Source organism: Coloeus monedula (genome assembly GCF_965178545.1).
Source record: "Coloeus monedula genome assembly, chromosome: 10".
Taxonomy (NCBI): domain Eukaryota; kingdom Metazoa; phylum Chordata; class Aves; order Passeriformes; family Corvidae; genus Coloeus; species Coloeus monedula.
In genome coordinates, this window is record NC_138790.1 from 11099534 (window position 1) to 11119681 (window position 20148).

Genomic DNA, 20148 nt, shown 5'->3' on the forward strand with positions numbered 1-20148 from the left:
GGAACGTCACCACTGCCAAAGGAGCAGCAGGGGAGAAGTTGGATGCAGGAAAAGCCATCAAGAAACGATGGATTATATGGCTCCATACCATATCATAGCGATAATGGTAAGATTTGTGCAGGAGAAATAAAAAATGGCCAGAGCACCACAGCAGGGGACTGCAGTTAGAGAAAATGACAGATGGCTGGCCTGCAACTTTCCAAACTTCTCTTTAACAGCAGGACAGACTGAAGAGGGCTTTTATGTGTAGAGTGAAGAACCCTAGGCCTATACTGCTTTCTGCAACAGCTTTAGCCTGCGGAACTACCTGTGCTTTAGGATATGTCAGTCACTAAAGGCTTTCACCAGACTCTGTGCCTACAGGGTCTGGAAGCAGATGTACCCTCAGCTTGACCTGCAGTGACACCAAAGTGGACGTGTCACCTGCAGCCGACGGCTGGGTGGATTGTGCAGGCCCAAGACAGGTGCCCACCACCAATGCAGGACTGGGGTGAAGTCCGGGTGTAAGCCAGATCCCAGAGTTCCACATGGGGATCGGTGTCTTCGAGAATCCATGGCAGAAAACGTGATGCAAAAGTCCTTCAGTTGTTGACGAAGGCGAGCTGCTGCAGCCTGCAAACGCCTCTAGGCGCTGTATGACGCCTGAGGGAAGCACTGCCTGTGGCACTCTGCAGACAGCACACCTGCTCCTGGGGCAGTGCTGGCAGCCGAGCCATTTCCTACTTGTTTCATGGCATTTCTCACATGGCCGAAGAGCTGAACGTGAACTAGTAACAGCAGAGGCGATCCAATGGAGCCCATGCCGTGCGCTGCACAGGGACAGACGCTCGGCACACCACAGACCAAAATGGCCAGACCTGCCACTCGTTCCATTTAATGTGACCACCCGCCATTTAATGTGACCGATCTTAGGATAGAGAACAGAGCGTTCAACGTTCCGGGCTGCCGAGCCCTCTGCCCCGGTGGGAGGCACAGGACCACATAACCAACAAGGTTAGAAAAGACCTCTGAGATCATCGAGTCCAACCTATGACCCAACACAACCTTGTCAACCAGAACCTGGCACTGAGTGCCACGTCCAGTCTTTCTTTAAACACCTCCAAGGACGGTGACTCCACCACCTACCTGGGCAGCCCATTCCACTGTTTAATTACCCTTTCTGTGAAGAATTTCATCCTAATGTCTAACCTACACCTCCCCAGGCGCAGCTTAAGGTTATGTCCTGTCTTCCTGACTATACAGCAGGGGAATGGGCCGTCAGGGCAAGCCGCGGAACCAGCGCAGCGGAGCTCCGGCCCGGCGGGAGCGCCAGGTGGCGGACCCCGGGCGGAGCCGCCCCACACCGCAGCGGGAGAAGCCGCCGTGGCGCAGGCGCCGCGCCCCCTGCCCGCCCCGGCCGGTGGTGCCCGCGGGCGGCGGGGGCGGGGCGGGCGGTGGGACCGGGCCGCTCCCTCCCTCAGTCCTTCCTTCCCTCCCTCTCTCCTTCCCTCCCTTCCCCCGCGGCGCTGCACTGCGCAGGCGGCGGCGGCGCTGGCGCGATGGCGGCGGGAGACGATGGCGACGATGTGCGGGTGCTGCAGAACCTGCGGGGGAAGATCTGTAAGTGAGGCGCTGCGGTGGGGCCGAGCGCCCGGGGCCGCCGCGCTCAGGTGTCGCTCCAGCCCCGGCTCCCGCCCCGGCTCGGACGCTGCCGCTCCCTCCCCGCGGCGGGACGGCCGGGCGCTGGCGCGGCGGCCCTGGAGGCGGCGGGGCGGGGGCGGGAGGGCGCGGAGGGGCCGCGGTGGCCGCGGGCTGGGTGCGGGTTGGACCGCGCTGCGCTGCGCTTCGGCGGCCCCGCGGAGGGGCTTTGTGGCGGCAGCAGCGATACGTGCGGGGCCGGGCCGGGGTCCACGAGCCCCGGGGCGGGATGGGTGGGTGAGCGGATGAATGGATGGATAGATGGACGCGGCGGGGCCGCTGGAGGCCCGGAGTGGCAGGGAAGCATCCGTGGCTCTGGGGGTTCGCTTGAGTCAGCGGGCGAACAGCAATGCCCCCTCCCGCCCGGACCTCGGGCATCAGACTGTTTGTCAGGCTGAAATTGCGAAATTAGCGATGTGCAGGAAGTTGGTGGTGAAGGGCTGTTCTGGAAGCGGTCACCAGTACTCCCGTGCCTCTGTGCAGCGTGTGTGCGAGCAGGAGGAGGCGGAGAGAGAGGCCGGTGGCCTTATTTTGGTGGTTGGGAAGTGCTGACTGCAAATACCGATACGCTCGGTAACGTGGGAAGCCGGCGGATGGGCTGGGAGGAGGGCCCGGGGAGGCGCACAGATAGTGCGGTGCGGCTGGGGAGCACTTCAAAGCGAGTGGGAGAAACAGGATGTGCGGCGGCTTCCTGAAGGGTATCGGAATACATTCATAGAACTCGGACGCGGCCCGTTTGTTTCCTTTCTCACGCAACTGATCGACTGTTTTGAGAATGAAGCGAAACAAGTTGAATCGGGCATGGCGCCGGGATTGAGAACCGGCTGTGAAAACACGTTGAAGGATTAGGTTTGGTGAAGGAGTGGAGTCGTGTTTACTTAAATATCGTCATGCAGCCTAGATGTATTTACTGTGTCTTCAGTAAATAGAAGACTGGGTCATGAAAATAGGAGACGGCCTGGAGTGGAGCTGGAGGTGCTCTCACTCCGGGGTGTGAGCAATAGGACGTGGTTGGGTAGGCAAGGCTGAACACACACTGAGATCTGCTGCTGCTAGCAATTAGCACAGAAATAATACAGGCCAGCTAGCCTTTAAAAAAGAATACTGTTAGTTTTGGGGTTAAAGCATGAATTCATAGAATTCATACGGTTATGAAATAGTTTGCTTTGCAAAGGACCTTAAATATCATCTCATTCCAATGCTGCTGCCATGGGCAGGGGCAGCTTCTGCTAGACCATCTCAGAACTCCATCCAGCCTGGCCTTGAACACTTCCAGGGATGGAGCATCCACAGCTTCTCTGGGCAACCTGTGCCAGTGCCTCACCACCCTCACAGTAAAAAATTTCTTCCATATATTTAACCTAATTTTCCCCTCTTTCAGTTTGTTCCATTACTCCTCATCCTATCACTGCAGTTCCTGATGAAGAGCTCCTCTCCAGCTGCCCCCATGAGATACTGGAAGGTTGCTATGAGGTCTCCACATAACCTTCTCCAGGCTGAGCAGCCCCAACTTTCTTAGTCTGTCTTCAGTAATTTCTAGCAACCAACTTCTTATGTATTCCCTAGGAAGCAGGTCATAGTACTCCCTAGGAAGAAGGACTATGACCTGCTTAGTAGGAATACATAAGAAGTTGGTTGCTAAAGATTATTGAAGCTGACTTATTTTTTTATACCATTCTGCTTCCTGTCTTTTATCATAAGGTTTTGTCAACACTGTTCTACACAGCATTCAGTGAGTTTTATTTTACATTTTGTGATACTTGAACTTGATGAAAGTTTTCCACTGAGCATTAAAAACCAAACCAGAATGTCTTGAGACTTATGTTGAAACCAGTTTTATTGTCCCATTTATGCATTCTGGATTGAGCCTGTGGTTGTATCATAACTTTGAGTGTTCAGTTACCTGACAAAAGTGTCGGTAAACAGAGGACTATGACTTACTTCCTGAGGAATATGTGAAAGTTGATTGCCAAAGATGGACCTGTAAGAACCCATTTGAAAAATGAGTGGAGGTATCAGCTGCAATAAAAGACATGTCTTGAAACAGTGTGAAAATCACTTTGTAAACCTACCTGTTTCTTCTAAGAAAATAAAACATGTTTAAAAACGAAATGAGTTAAATATGCTATGGAAGCTTTGGAACCCTCTGATGCCTAGATGCTCTTTTGGCTTCTTTGCACAACAAATACTGTGTTATTTTCACTTCTTGCTAGTATTTTAGTGCTCTGTTTTGTAGGGGAAAACCCTCTGAATGAACAATAATAAACAAATGTAATAGTGTAATCCTCCTTGATCTGGAGGGATCAGTAATAGCAGACCTCACTTTGGAAGGCTGATGCTCATAGTCTGAAGGAATTCCTTACAGCATGTTTCTTACAAGGAGAATACATTTTGGTGCCTAAGCTTTGCTGGCAGCTAAAACTTGACACCAACTCATTTTATGTGTGTTGCACGAGGGAGCGTGGTAGTTTTAATGAGGTAATGTCAGTTCTGTGTAATTCTGCATGTATAGAAAACACCATCTGCAGAAAGTTGTTATTTATATTGTTGTTTTGCAAGGCACAAATTGGTGGCAAAATCTAAATTTAGTGATGTTACACAAATCATCACACCAGATTTAGAACTGAGACATGTTCTTAAAGGTGGCTTAAGTAGCCATTGCATACCTAGCAGTGAAGAACCTGAGTAAGGACACGTTTGCAGACCCTTGTACCCTCTTTTTGTGGGCTGTCAGTGTTTGCAACCAGTCTCCTGCCTCCAGTTTTCAAGCAAGGTGAGATGAACTGGTTTTACCTGTTTAAGACCCTGTAATATTTTTGGAAAATGTATGAAAAAGCATTTCATGAAAAATCCACTAAAAGTCTTTCCTTTTTGACAATGCTTTTGTATTGATGGCTCTATTTTATGTGCTATAGTAATGACAGAAATGCTTTACAAAGGTATGTGGTATCAGGTAGCTTTAGGCATATCTTGTAGTGTAGTGTTTCACCCTGTGGCTTCTGTTTTCATTTTATGCCATATAGAAGTACAGTAAGTGATTTTAATTGCCTTGATTTTTTGAGTGTTAACTGAAACTTGTATTAGCGGAGTGCTTGGGAAAATGCCCGTTTTCTCCTAGAGCTCATTTGACAAAGTTCAGGATGCATTCTTTTTCAAACTTGCACTGTGTTTTTCACACTGCATGGTTATCTTGGATTATGCTGCACCCCTGGAGTGGAATTTATTGTTGCTATATAATATAATGTGTTTAGTCCTGTGAAGCAAATACTTTGAAGTTTGTGTGCATAAATTTCTTCTGGCAGGGACTCAGATCAAAGAAATTTGGAAGGTGGACACTAATTGAACACTTTCACTTGAAGAGGATATTACATATATGCACTGAAAATGTAAACATTAAGTAGATATTTGATGTTGTTAATACTTGATTTTTATGCAATCATTATAGCCTTAGTTTTTTCAGAAAAAGGAAGAGGTAGTGTAATTGAAGACTTGAGCCTTTTTTTTTTTTTTAAAGGAAATAAGCTTCTTGGAAGAGTTGGACCACTGTATGGGTGGAAAGTCTCCCACAGTCACAGATGCTAAGAGGTGTTAGAAAGGATGTGAAATCTCATGCTCTCTACTTCACCTGGCAAGTGCTCTGAGGTTATTTTTAACTCAGGACTGAGAATGATCCTCTCCTACCAAAAGTTTGTCTGTGCCTTAAAGCCAGACACTTGGGCTACAAAATAAAGGTTTTTAACTCATTAGAAAATCAGATCACAGAATATTCTGAATTGAAAGGGACCCACAAGGATCATTGATTTCAGCTCTTAAGTGAATGGCTCGTATGGGGATTGAACCCACAGCCTTGGTGTTATTAGCACCATGCTCTAAACAACTGAAATCAAAACTTGTATTTTGTGTATGCCTCTGGGTGGAAGGTTTCTTTTAAAACTGAAAAACTGCACTATATTATAGATACAAATAGTGAATTATTCAGAAATATTTAATTTTTACTCCTTTTAAGAAAATATGAAACTATAATAATTGTAATTGCCTTTCAAAGTCCACTGTACTGTGCTTTTACAGTAATGATTAAATAATGTTATATTTTTAATATTTTATGGGAAAATAGGACAGTGCTGAGTATTAACTAAAAAATAAAGAATCTTTTTAGGAACAGCTGAAAAATCCAGTTCGTGTTTATTAATGATAAACTTACAGTATCAGGAGCTCTCCCAAATTGATGAATTGCATTTTATATGTCATATGTTTTATGAAATTAGCTCTTTAAAAAAAAAAAATTAAGGCAGTGGTAATCTTATGCTTTTCTTGGTTCTCCTGCAATATCTCACTTAAGGGTGACTTGGAGTTTAGTCTCTTTTTGGAGTCTAAAGCCACTGAAACCCAATTCTGTTCATGTCTCTCAGTCTGTCAACATGAAGTGTGGCATTTAAAAATAATGTGTGTATTTCCTCCTCTCCTGCAGCCAAGCTGATGAAAAACTTGTTGATGCTTTTGAGAGCACAAGTTTTAACTGTGGAAGTTCCTTAAGTGTCTGTTCATGCTTTCCATCAGTGTCTATATCCCTGACCTGGAAAATGTCATGATTGAAGGTCAGACTGTGTTCCTGTTGAACTGTCATGTTCTCTGAGCAAAGACAGTTAGGGCAGCCTTTGCAATGCTGGGCATTACTTACTTAACTTTCAAGACTGTAATAAGTTAACCTAAATTAACCATCTAACTCAAAAAGACTGTGGAGGAGAAAGGAAACAGAACTTTGATTTTGCATCTTACCAGCATAGAGAGTAAAGCTTACTTACTGTGCTTCATATCTGCATTTTTTAAAAAAATAAACATGTATGACATTTCAAATCTAGTTTCAAACTGTGGTTTCTGAAAGGTCTAATGCTGTTCAGACATTAAAGTACTTAAAACTCAATACTTTGATGTATTTTTCATCCTATTTTTAATATCTTTTAAAAGTAGATAATGTTTAGATAAAGTTGATTCCACATGTCATTGGGAAAGGTATTTCCAGCAGCAGGCAAGGATGGACACTACTGTGAGAGTCCTGGCTAAGACCTATTGCAGAGTGATACAGTTCTGGTTGCACTTGGTTTGGACAATCAAGTGGAACAGGGACAGACCACCTGCTCTGATTAGAAGCCTCTCATGGGAGAGAGCACCAGAAAGGCTTGTCATTTCTTTCAGCAAAATAAAAGCTGAAAAGGGTCTGTTTGCTGTCTTCAGACATTCAAAGGGGGAGGAGACATCCAGGCAGAAAGTCACTGTTTAATCTAGAGGACAGTGTTGCCGTAAATTAATGTAGATGTCTGTAGCATTTGGATTTTGGAAGAGCTTTCCAATTTCAACTGGTTTTAGCTGTGACTGCTTTGAGGGAGCCATTTCCTAAAAGATGTGCCTTATGTCCAGCATGTTACTGCAGTGGCCTACATTCAATACCCAGCAAATCTTTGTATTCTTGTGCTGCCAATCTTTCTTTCTTATTAGAAACTTCCTTTTCTTCTTTTCCATGTTGCATTGAATCAGGAGGTGATGATTTCCCCCTTTTGCTAGTTAGGAAAAAAATAAACAGTACTCATGAGGGATATACTTTCAAAGGCTCAGCCAACTCAAAATCTGCTGTTCATTGTGGAAAATGAAATAAAGATTTGATGGGCAAGTTCTTATTAATCAGCTTCCTTTAGCCAAAGTATTTGCGGAGAAAATACCAAGTGAACAATAGCTCAGCCAGATCATGTCTTGGTGTTATGACCTCAGGCTGTGAGCTTCTCGGATTTAGCAAGTTGTGCAGGGTCAAGCCCGAGATGAGACCTTTCAAGGGAAAGTGCAGGTGCTGCAGGAAGTGGTGTTCATGAGTCAGTGTGTGTCTCTTCCTGTCAACTCTCATTCCACGTGAAGCTGGATGTAGCAACTTTTCTGCCCTCATGAAGCTTATGAATTGAAAATGATTATTGAAATGCATACCAACTGAATGGAAAAATCAATTTTTTGGACGCAGTAGAACTGTAGCATTCCTGTACCTAACATTTTGTAAGTTTTTCCCCTGCAGTATTTACAGTAATTTTTTTTTTTATTTACAGATGATGCCAAACACTTAGTACCCAACAAAATGAGAGACTTTTTCTGTACCATAAACTTGGATCAAGAAGAAGTTTTTCGTACACAGGTGGTTGAAAAATCTTTAAGGTAAGCTCAGTTTTTAAATGGATATGATAAGCAAGACTGCCCAATACCAGTGTGCATGGCTTTTGCTTGTACTACTTTAAAATGAGAACTGACTTGTGGCAGCTACTCAGAGACGTTACAGCAATGTGTAAATCATGAGAGTGTTGCAAGAAGACAAAATTGAGTCTTGTGAGTACAGCAGTGTTTTTGAAATGAAGTATGCTAGAATATATTTCCGTATTCTGTTCCATTGGGCAGCATAACATTCTTTTTCTTGCTAGGTTGTTTTCAAGGGAAAGAAATCTACTTGTTACTTGTTCCCCATGCCATTTCCTACTTCTGGCAAGCAGTCGAACTGTATTGGTGGAATTCTGCTCTTACTGCGTATCTGGTAAAACCTGTTTCTAGAATGAAGGAACCGGAACTTTGCCATGTCTGAGAGTTTTCTGTGCTGTGGGTTGTCCCCTGAACAGACCTTGTTCTCTCCTGTAATTCTTGTTCTGGGAATTTTAACAGTACCCACACCGAATGCCTTGCTTTGCCTCCCTGGGCACCATTTACTGTAGATTCTGCTGCTGTCTAAGAGCCTTAAAAGAATCAAATAAAAAGTCAGGATGAAGTAGCTGCAGTAGTGTAGGTGCTTTCATGTCTCAAAACTCTGAAGTTCACTGAGGACCCAAAAAAGCATCCCTGCAGCTTCGTTGTTCAGAATATCTGAGTGACAGTTTCAGTTCTGTGGAGGTGATAGTAAACCTTCCTCTTAAAACCTAGACAGTCTGTTCAAATTCTTGAAAGTTTTCCTAATTCCTTTTCCCAGTGGTTTTGTTGTTAGTGTTTGTTCTTTGAGCTTTCTCTCCAGATGTTTACAGGTGAGGCACAGCTCAGCTGCAAACTTAAATAAGGAAATTTTATTTTTTCATAACATCATTTCAGAGCCTCCTTATGCTTCTGCATGAAAAGCAAATGCCGCACGTACAAACAAATATAACAAATATTTGGTTTATATTCCTAATCTGTAACTGCTGTAGTCAGATCCATAAAAGTTTCAGAATTTAACTGTCTGCAACTGAGATTGTTTTGCTATTCAAACTCAATTGAATAATCCTTCAGAGGAGAATGTTAAAGAGACTCTATTGATAAAGCAGAAACTTAACATTTCCCCTTCAAATAGACAGTAGTTTGATGAGCAAAATAACCCCAACCAAACATATCTTTGAAAAAGAGAGACTTTGCTGTCCAATTTTGATGCTAATAATAGAAACCATAGAAGTTACTACTATGCTCAGAAGTAAGACCTGTTAGCTATGATGTTTACACAGACATTTTTATTATATTGTTTAAGAACTATTAAATTTACATACTTTCATCACCTGACAATAATATAAGTATTAGTTGCATAATAAAACATTAGATAAAACATCTTAGATCCATCAAAAATGTTAATAGTACTGAGGTTTTAACTGACATTTAATTACAATGTCATTAATACTTTACAGAGGAAATAAAGTAAAAAAATCTCACTATAACAAAACAGTTGGGGAGAGAGGAGTCTCAAATAGCACACCTCAAATAGAAAATTTTTCGGGTGATGTGAAATTAATATTTGTAAGATAACAACATTTTATTAGAAGTTAGAATACAGTATTTTGAATCATTCTTTGCCCATAGGCACCTTTCTGTCTCCACTGACTTCATAGGTGACTTCCTTCGTCCTCTGAATTAGGGGAGGGATCCATACAAACGGGTGAAAGGTAATAAAATAACTTGTCCTCTATTAGCACCAACCAGAGTTGGGTGCTTACACTTGATTGCTACTGTGTATGCAGTTATGAAGGCTGGCTCTCATTCTAGAGACTTAATTACAACATCTTGTTTCTTATTGCTGTGTTAAACTATAAACTGTACTAACCTAGAGGCACTGGGACAGGAGATGAAAGCTCCAATCTCTTATTAACCTGAAAACTTTATAAACTGCTTTTCAGTAAGGTGTACTACAGTATAATTTTAATCATAGATACAACTTTGAATTTCATTGCTTTGTTTCATATTATGTGCTTGCTTTTTCTTACACACATAATTCACAGTCTGTTTTTGTCACTGTATTATGGGTTGCAAATTTATACAAGTTGTAGTCTAAATTTTGGTCTCGTGAATATCAGCTAGTTAAATGTCTGTGGAAGTAATTATCACTAAAATTAAAATTAGTTTTGACTACAATGATTGAAAACTATTAAGAAGTGTATTTTTAAAATGTGCAAATAGGTTTGGCCTTCCACCAGCACTGGAAGAGTTGTTGGAGTGCAGATGTAAAACAAATTACTTTCCAAAGTTAAGAAAACCCCACTAATTAATACTTAAGTGAAAGAAAGATATTTTGGCTAATGACTGAAGAAATATTTCCTGACATGGTGTGGGATTTGTGTGGGTTCTAAGGAAAGAATTTTTTTTTGTTTCCCTTTGGAAAGTTTAAAGAGTATCCATGAGCCTCCTCAGATGTTTGTGGTCAAATACGAGGAATGGGTGGAGGGGGATGGAATTTGGGTATGTGTGTGTCCTCTTCTTAATTTAAACTAAATTCAGTGGGGTTTTTTTTCCAGCTGAACTTTGTGGTAGTACAAGGTTATAGCAGAAATTAATTCCCTTGTTGACGTAACCATTGCTTTTATTAATTGACAGATCGGGGCATTGGTCAGGGTCCACAAAGAAATGCCAGGTTGCTATACCAAGGAAGGGAAGAGCAGAGGAGTGTGTTACACAGTGAAATTTAATCTTCTGTATTACTGTAATCCCATTCCTCCTGTATGACAGTCTGGTTGTCCTTTGAATTAGCGCTATCTTCTAATTTTGTATCCGTCACAGTCTTTAAAGTTCTTGCATCAAAGTCACAAATGAAAGTACTAGAATCCCTGAGGAACAGGATGAGTGAGTTCTCCATTTTAGTTATTCCTCATTGGTGTAAACTGTTGTACCCCATCAGCCAGTTCTGTATCCACCTAAGAATTTCTTTACTAATCCATTGTATTTTTTACCTTAAATTTTCTCTCTCTGCCTCATACTTTGCTAAAGAATAATTAACAACTGATAACCAGTGTTAATTTAGGTAAAGAAAAATTTATCAACATGAGTAGAGCAATGCATTACATTCTATTTATGCTCATAAAGATTTGTTCTTTCTTGCTGAATCTGAGACTTAATGTAGTGTTGAAGTAAAAATAATAAAGAATGTTAATGGCTGCTCATTAGGGGTTAGGGATATATGTAGTTGCAAAGTTTGCTCTCTTTAGCTGCAAGATAAAGGTGCTAAATAGATTTTTTTGAAGTGTCTGCTTATAGTCTCCATCTCAGCCTAATTATAATTGGATTCTCAAGAGTCCCATAGATCCATCAAGAATAGGAACTTAAAGCCTTGGCACTTGCTGGTGTGCAGTGCAGTCTGGTGTTTCCTTAGGATGCCTGTCTGAAGCTGAACTAAAGCAGAGTTTCCCTTGACACCAGTGCTAGCTCATTCTCCCAGATCCTTCTGCTGTACTATCTCTTTGTTTGTACTGCTGCAACTTTATTTGTATAGCTGTGAGGGAAACCAGATGATGGAATTGACCTAAGTTTAAAATAACTCTTTGTTTCATCCTTGGTTTTGGTCTGAGTTATCATGTCAATACCATAAAAATGAGCAGTGATGGTAATAAGGAGGTTGAAGCTGTTCAGAGCTGCACTGCTGCTAAAGGGAATGCTCATGAGTTTATACCGTCAGTCATGGTGCTGACAAGAAGAACCCAACCCTTGTACTCAAAGCAGAATTTGTTGGCTTTGAAATTATAAAAAAAAAAAGGGGAAAAAAAAGGAGTGGGGAGCTGAAAAACCACAGTTGAATCTTTCAACTGAGAATTTTAAAATTACTTCTCAGTGTAGTGCAAAGGCTAATACTGATTTGTCTGCTCTGAAGCCTGTGGTAAAAGGTCTGTGTTTTAACAAAAAGAACATTTTCACTTGTGGAATTCCTTATAATGAATTCCTGCCCTTAAAGCTGTTGTTTCTAAAAATCTATTCTAGACATTTGAAATACTAGATTTTTTGGCTGTCTTCTTTCCACTTTTCAAGTTCGTTATCAGCTCTTCTTTTTAATTTATTTAATGAGCCATTATCCTTAAGCATTGGGTGGTGTTTTCTTTTACTGTGATTGTTTTGAAGGGAAGAGTAGGGATGGTGACCTGTTCTTCCTGGTTTCCTTTTGGGTAGGTAATAACATGAGCTGCTTGTTCAAAACATAAAGCATATTTGTATTAGTTTAATAAAGTATTGTAACAACAGTGTCATAATGATACTTTGCTAGGAAACAAAAAAACCCCAACATTAGTTTCACGGTTTAGTCTAACTGTTATCACAGTACTTTTCTGCGTAAAATTAGTTTCATGAAATTCAACACCTTTCCCTGGTGATACTAATACATTGTAATTGAAACTATTTTAAGTCTTTTGAGAACCTAGTTATTCTAAAATAGCAGGATTTTTCTGTGGATCCACTTGACTTTCAGAATTCATCACTTGCAGTAATGCAAGGAACATTGTGGTTTTTTCAGTCTTGAAATACAGTTTTCTGACTGCTGGCTCTGATTACATCAATAAGTACTCCTTAAGTTTAATGAGAGTATTAGTTCTGGAAGTGAATATACCAACACATTGTATGAAATATGTGTAACATAGAGGAACCTAGGGTCTTTTTCTGTAGAGGGCTGTGCAAATGGCAGTTAAATAGGGTGAACTGTAAACATGATACTGGACTTCTTTAGATGGAGAACTGTGATGACAGTTTTGGAATGAGGGAGATTATGTATTTGAGATTAACATTTCTCTTTTTCACTGTTCTATTTTATAGTTTCTAGTGATAATGACTTCTTCTTACAGGTCTGAATCTTAGAGCAGCAGTTTTGATGTGGAAGTTAAAGCTAAACAAATGCCAGTTAGTTAAGTAATCAGTAAGTTGTGTTTAAATGTAGTTTAATTATGCACTGAATAAGAAAATGAAACAAAACTTGTGCATGTCTCAGGAAGTCTAGAGAACCAGCTAGAATAATTTCATGACAGAAAAATCGAATTGAAATTGCAGAGGAGACACCGCTTTCTGTGTGTGCTCTGATTCCTACCTTTTCTTAAACAGAAGGCATTGCCATGTTATTGTGTGTTCTTGTATTGAAATGATTTTGGGTGGCTTTGATGACAGGTCAGTGTAGTGGTAAGGGCCGTGGACTGAGACAGCAGTAAAAATACAGCTTTTTAATGTTCATCTTCGATATAAATTGCATAAAGTCTTTCTCTGTTTTAACTGTAAAACTTTCTTTGCAGCCCTTATTTTGGAGAGGAGTTTTACTTTGAGATTCCAAGAACATTCCAGTGGTTGTCCTTCTATATATATGATAAAAGTGTTTTGCAAAAGGACCTGCGTATAGGTAAGTGTCTATGAGGTGCTGTCTGCATCTTGCATAACACTTGGTTGTTTTCAATAGCATTATATGCAGGATTACAGATACAAGTATTGGTGAAGCATCATTCAAAACTGTGTATAGTGCACTTAAATGCTCCTTTAAAGTTTGAAAAGAAGGGTCTTATTTCCTTACTTCCTTCTATTACACTAAAATATGATTGGTTTTTAGGCTAGTAGGACATTTTATAGTCTTATTATGGTCTGAATACATTTTTAAAAATTCTCTTCGTTTCTTCTCCAGTTTTGCTTCATTGGAATATTTGAATAATTGTCACTACTTGTAGGTCTTTAGAGAATAAATTGTGGAATAATTCCACAATAATTACAGTTGTGGAATAATTCTAAAAACTATTGATAGATAATTTTTCTCCCTGACAGTCCAACCTGTAACTTAGAGACGTACAAAGCATTTGGCAGCAATTCGTGTAGCTTAAGTGAAAAATTGTAAGAGGTGGATTTCTATTTCTCCCCCCACTGCATAATGGCTTTATTGCAGCTGCTTTTTGGGTACAGTTGCTACAAAGCTCTAATAGTCTGCTAGTCTGTGGAAGAAGCCTTCACTTTACTTGAATTGAGGAAGGAAATAATTTGCACCAGGATGTCAGATAATTTGATATAATAACAGCTTTCCAAATAGCAATCAGAAGAGTAAAAGGCACCTACTTCAGTTTCCTGTTTAAACATTCATCACTGGTTCTGTTTTCTCAGATCTATTACGTTATTTCCAGCCTCAAGTGTGTTCTTTATTTTACGTTCTTGTTAGTGATATCCAGGATAACAAATCGTAATTAATGTCATCATGCTTTTATATAAACTATTTTCTGATTTACTTACCCATAACATTCCTTGTTTTATTTCTTCATATATCATCATAAACTTTAAAAAAACCCCTAAAAGTGAGTTAAAAAAAAATCAAATTTCAAACATATTTAAATACTTGTTCTATTCAGATGAAGGTGATATTTATGCTTCTCTCCCCCTGCCACCCTCCCTCAGGAAAAGTGTCAATCAAAAAAGAAGATTTATGCAACTACACAGGAAAAGAGAACTGGTTTATGCTTCAACCTGTTGATTCTAATTCAGAGGTCCAGGTAACTATTAAATTGCACGTTTACATTTCGAAAGTTAAATACAGATAAGGACATGCGATGGTAGAAGTTTACATTGAGCTGTACAAGATAGGGCTTAGCATCTGTATTTCTTGGGAGCCAGTTGTGTCTTCAGTTTGGTTAGAGAATAATGCAGACTCTACTCCTAAGATGACTGTATTATTCCTTATGGTACTTAAAACTGGCAGAAGATATGAAACAACGGTTTGGGAAATGTCTTAGCAGTATTTTGGTGTCTGAAATGCTTGTAAGAGGAGCCATATTCTTGAGGCACATGAATGGATCCTAAAACTCCTGAATAATTTTTTTTTAGTAATTTTTGGTGTTAACTGAAACAATGGCTGATTATGTGAAATAGTTAGTCTCCAAAACTTGGAGATACTTCTGCTGTGTTAATTTATCTTATCTTGAAACACTTTCTGCATTCAGTATCAAACAACTTGGACTTCACAGTTTTATTTCAGCCCGTGGTTCCAGTTCTTCAAACAGGATTTTTCTAGGAATAGGTAAAAATGAGATGGCTCTAGAAGTTGTAGAGATTCTCTTTTTGGTATCAAGAACAAAACAGAATTCTTGAGAATCTCTTAGCCTTGTTGTTGTGATAAACTATTCGAGTTTAATAGGGTTTTTTCCAGATTTGCCTGAGGGCAAAAGTCTTAGACTTGACAGTGTTCGTATTGTTTTAGTAACCTGAAAGTCCCTTTGGGTAGGGGGAATCCTGGCTGCTTTTACAAGAAGTGAATGTGCACAGAATTCTCATTATTTTCACAGATTATTCATTTATGAGCCATAAGTTTAGCCTTCTGGGTGTAGGAGGGCATGTGGTTGCTTTACATGAAGACAGATTTTCAAAATGTCTGAATACCACTTCCTTTTCCCTGTTGAAAATCAGTCCTTCTCAGTTATGATAGTCTGGAATAGAATGGTTCATTTGGAAGGGACCTAGAGATCATCAAGTCTAGCTGCAAATTGTCTTCTTTGAATTCTTTCATGTAATCACTCTGAAACTACAAAGTACTTTTTAGATATGAACTGAAAGGCAGTTTCCACTTTGACTTAAACATTGTCATGCTTGCTATGTTTTTTCTGTCATAAAAATGTATTGAAGAATACATTGAAGAAAGTATTACTTTTTGTCATAACACGACATGAGTATTTGAAAATTCAATTAGAATATTCCATTAATAGAATGTAGTGGTTTCTTACATACTGGAAATTAAAAGTTTATAGTTTCCCATGGCTTTGTGACTCACAGCAGAATGTAAGCTCTTACTGATACTTTACTTTGACTGGGACATGTGCAAAGCACTGTCCTCCATGACACTTCCATTAAGAGATGACCTTTTCTGCTCAGGTGTGTGCTCCTCATATTTATCTTTTCTTGAGTCAGGGCATTTGGGTAGGTTTCTCCTGTCCTGCTTTATTTTTCCATAGAAGTCTTAAGAGCAGAGCTGAGACCAGTTCCCATCTGCCACATTTGCCTGAAATCTTGTTGGCTTGGATGTGCCGTACAGCACTGAAATGTCCTCAGAGATGTCCAAGATTGTTGGTTGGACATGGCTGAAAGCAAGTAGACTTTTACATTGAGCATGTGCAGAAAAAGTGCATGAAATGTTTATAAAGCTAAATCACAGTTTGGAAGGGGAAAAAAAGTTGTTTTCTTCTCCTCATGGCACTGTATATGTAGTTGATTTTTTGTTCCTCTGGTTCCCTCCATGTGATTATTTTTCAGAATTTATGATGTGTGCAAGGCAATAGGATAGCGTAGAAATGTTTTGTGTTCCATTCATATGTGCAGGACACTTTGCAGTTGCTTGGTTGGGATTTATTTTTGGGCTTTTCCATAAGTTTGCATTTATTTCAAGAAAACTGTACTTTTTATGTACCAGTCATCTATTCTTTATAGGTTAACTTTGGTAGAATTAGCAGCCTGTATACCAGGGATTTTAGTGGTGGAGGTTTTTAGAAAGCATCTGCTCTGCTCTGTGTTTTGATCTTAGCTTGTTTTTTTTTGTTCTTTTGCTGCTGTTTGCAGTATTATGAGTCCATATTATTCTCGTTTTCTTGAAACTTTTTCCTTTCTCCACTAGTCTTGAAAAATAAATACAAACGTGGGACTACTAAGTAAATAAACCAGAAGTTGGGTGAAACAGGCCACATTTAACTGCAGTTGGCACAAACTTGTTTATATATATTAGCTTTTTAAAAAAATTCTTGTTTTCTGAAAATGCACATAGTGTCAGCATGCTGGTAAAATTGTTAGGATTGCTTGCCCCCTTTTTTATTTATAAAATCTTCATTAATCTGGTTTGAAATTGCTCATTTGATTAAACATACCTTTGAGCTTCATTATTCATGGCAAGAAACTTTTATAGAGATTTTTACATACATGGCTTTATACCTATATTTATACATAGGTATAGTTTTTATAGAGATCTGCACTTGAAAAACACATTGGTAAGATCAAAATATTCTACACACTGTTAAGGTCTTTGAAGGTAAATTTAACATTCAGTGTTCTTTTTCTTAAAATTGATAGGATCTGTGTCAATAAAACTATCTTGCTATATTAAGTACCTGAAAATTGACTGTTAACCCATTTGTAAAGTTAAAATGGTACCTACCTGCCTTTGAGCAACCCTGAGATCTACAGATGCAGAGTGCATTAATATGAACTCACTGTTTGTTTTTAATTTACTGTATAAGAATGGCTGATTTCTGTGTTTCGATGTAAAAGCCATCTGCACAGCCACATTTAAAATCCAGTTGTATATTATGTCAGAAGTTCTGATATAGATCTGCAGATCAGCCACTTCAGGAAACCATCGCGCTGCTCTCAACAAACAAAATGACAAAAATGTACTAAAACTCTCCATGCATGTTGGGGAAGTATTTACTTAGAGCCATGTTACTGTGGTCATCATAGTACTGAGCTGGGAGCAAACTACATCCACAGATAGTTCTCAGGAGCAGTAATGTGCTATTTTACTCCTACTGTTCAGTGTAAAACACAATTTGTGGGTTTTGCTTTTAAAAGCAAAAAGAAGATATTTAGGCCATTCACAGCATCTGTTTTCTAAAACAAGTGAAGTCAGCTATTATAATAAATACTAAAAATGTTTGTCTTCTCATTTGTCATTCAAAAACTTTGCCTTGTAAGGTTGTTTGCATGCTTCTCAGTATCCTGTTTTTATCCTGTAAATCTCTTTTTGTAGTGGAGTTTCTCTGCTTGACAAATACTTTCTTAATGTACCTGTGTTCCTGTCCCTGTAGTAACAGTTTGCAAAACATTTGGCAGGCATCCCAAAACAGTTATGTTTGGAACTGCCTTGTAAAAGAAGCTTCATTTCTCCTCCCCTGTGATGCACAGAGAGGGAAACGCAGCCTTTGCCTCAGGGGATTTACAATAAAAACATTGCAGTTTTATGTCAAAACATAACTGCTACAGAAATGTGTGCAAGGTCAGCTAAGGGTTTTACTTCCATCTTAGTGGAAAGGCAAAGCTGTAGATCACATTATGATTTGCTTTGCCTTTCCACTAAGATGGAAGTAAATTACTTTTATGACTTTGCCACTCTTGAAAATCACCTTCCAGAGCCCTTCCCTGAGAATGTTGGTTGTGGACAGACCAGTATCATCTGTTCCATTTAGCAAATAGGCAAAGTCTGGGAATACCAAAGAGAACATTGTTAGAGGAAAGACTCTGTGTCTGATTATCTTAGATGTGAAAGTCAACACAAACAGCCAGGCACTGAAAGGAGTAGCAGGTGTTGTTCAGGCGGTAGCTGTTTGGAGCAAGGTTAAGGTACTACATTTTGGTCTTCCCAGGAAAGTTGCATATCATGGTTTTGACGTTTTTGGAGCCTTCTATTGAGAGGGTACAGTAGCTTGGCCCTTGCTGAGTTCTGAGGTTAATCCATGCTGTGCCATAATTTATGGATTCTTTTCTTTAAATACTTCCTGCCATATCAGAAAAAGAAAAGGAGGAAGCTGGGTTTAGCAATTATTGCCACCTTTTCCTCTCTTTTGGTTCTGTTTACTGTTCTTGCATACATCAGCAGTCTTCATGAGATAGTTGAAAACTGCCCTGGGATGCACAGTGATCTTCAGTCTGGTGTGATGGACAGGATTTCACAGTGGATATTAAATGCTGCTGGTCTGCTGGTCATGGCTTCTGCATACTATTCTACTTTTCTACCTGCCTACAGAGTCCAAGGTCATTTTAGAACTTTCCCCTGAAGTGTTCAGAAATTCATGTCTGTGCAAGGGTTCATCCCATGCTTAGGACAAAATAGCTGAGACTCTTGCTCTTGATAGTTGCTCATACTGGAAGAAATACTTGTGGATTTTAAATCTGTAGAGGCTTGACCAGTTCTTGTGCTGTCTGCAGATGGAGATAGTGCTTCTCTATAGGAAAGTCTCAAAGTTCACATACATCCATCATACTCTACTTGAAGGATATGTGCTCTAGATGGGTATTTTCTTCAAGTGGTTATATTGGAATTACCTTAAATCTTTTGACTGTAAACTACATTACTGTTCTAATTCCTACTTTTAAAATAAATACTTTTAAAACTGTTTGTGTTTCTCTCCTGGTTTTTTTTCAGGGAAAAGTTCACCTTGAATTAAAACTGAATGAACTGATAACAGACAATGGATCTGTGTGCCAGCAGCTAGTAGTACAGTAAGGAAATCCATTAATCCTTTAATATTTGGTTGTTTGTTAGAACGTTATGTGACTTGTCTTTCCTGATACTGGATGTCTGCATGTCTTGGTACCAATAGCATTTTTCTTTTTATATGACCTTCCTTGGAATCTGCCTTATGAGGAAATGAGTATATGCCTAGGGGGAACTCCTGCAGAAATTCTTCACAGCTGCTCATCTCTGCTGCCAAAGCACTCACTTTTATTGGGACTGTTAGGATTAGTGTCTTGTAATTCCAGTTGAATTGGGTCTGGTGAGAAAGCTAGGAATGTGCAGTGCAGCAGTGCAGCTGACAACCAGAACTTACAGTACAGCTGTTACTGACAGAATTACTGCTGCAGGTGGGGTTTTTTTGAGTTGGTATGGGAAAATTCATTGCTAGTTTTGCTTCAGAATTAGTTTCTTGTGGCAAACCATGATAAGAAATGCTTACAGAAAAACAAAGTACAGGAGTTGTGGTTCTGGACTAGCATGTTTGCCACATTTCAGTAAAACTTCTAAGCAACAACTTAATAAGGAGTTTCGCTACCAAACTTAATTTTGGCTCTGAAATGTAAAAATGCTACAGCATGTCAAAGAGCATCATAGAGACAGTACATTTTTTGTACATTTGCTAATGTAATTTTCATTATGAAATTAAGATGATTTTTTTTTGTCTTAGTCAACTATCTAAGTCCAGATGAATAGTTGAGTTGGAGCAGGACCCAGCAAAGTGGTCTGTTTGCTGTTCTCTAACTTGGTATGAAGGGGAAGCTATTCTGTGGTAGAACTAAGCTAGTGAAACTGGTTATGCTTTAATGACTTCGGCTCATAATTCAGGTAAAATGAAAACTTGCTGGACATAGAGTTATCTTTATTACTTAAAGATAATTCGAAATGCATCTGCTTTTATAGTAGGGTAGCAGCATGGTTCATTGGGAGTCCTACTGCTCTTATTTTTGTATCCCACTTGCAGCACAAAGCAGAAGTAGAACAGCTTTTTCCCCACAGGCTATTCACCACCAAAA

General features: G+C 39.8%; 1 protein-coding gene across 1 annotated transcript in view; it reads left to right on the plus strand.

Annotated features, from left to right (window-relative positions):
• Nucleotides 1–1522: 1522 nt before the first annotated feature.
• Nucleotides 1523–20148, plus strand: part of RASA2 (RAS p21 protein activator 2) — a 46506-nt gene continuing 27880 nt past the window's right edge. Inside the window, exons 1-5 of the mRNA XM_082288433.1 lie at nt 1523–1599; nt 7764–7869; nt 13188–13291; nt 14323–14417; nt 19043–19119. Of these exons, the coding sequence (XP_082144559.1) occupies nt 1539–1599; nt 7764–7869; nt 13188–13291; nt 14323–14417; nt 19043–19119 (443 nt within the window). The 5' untranslated portion in view covers nt 1523–1538. The remainder of the gene's footprint in view (nt 1600–7763; nt 7870–13187; nt 13292–14322; nt 14418–19042; nt 19120–20148) is intronic.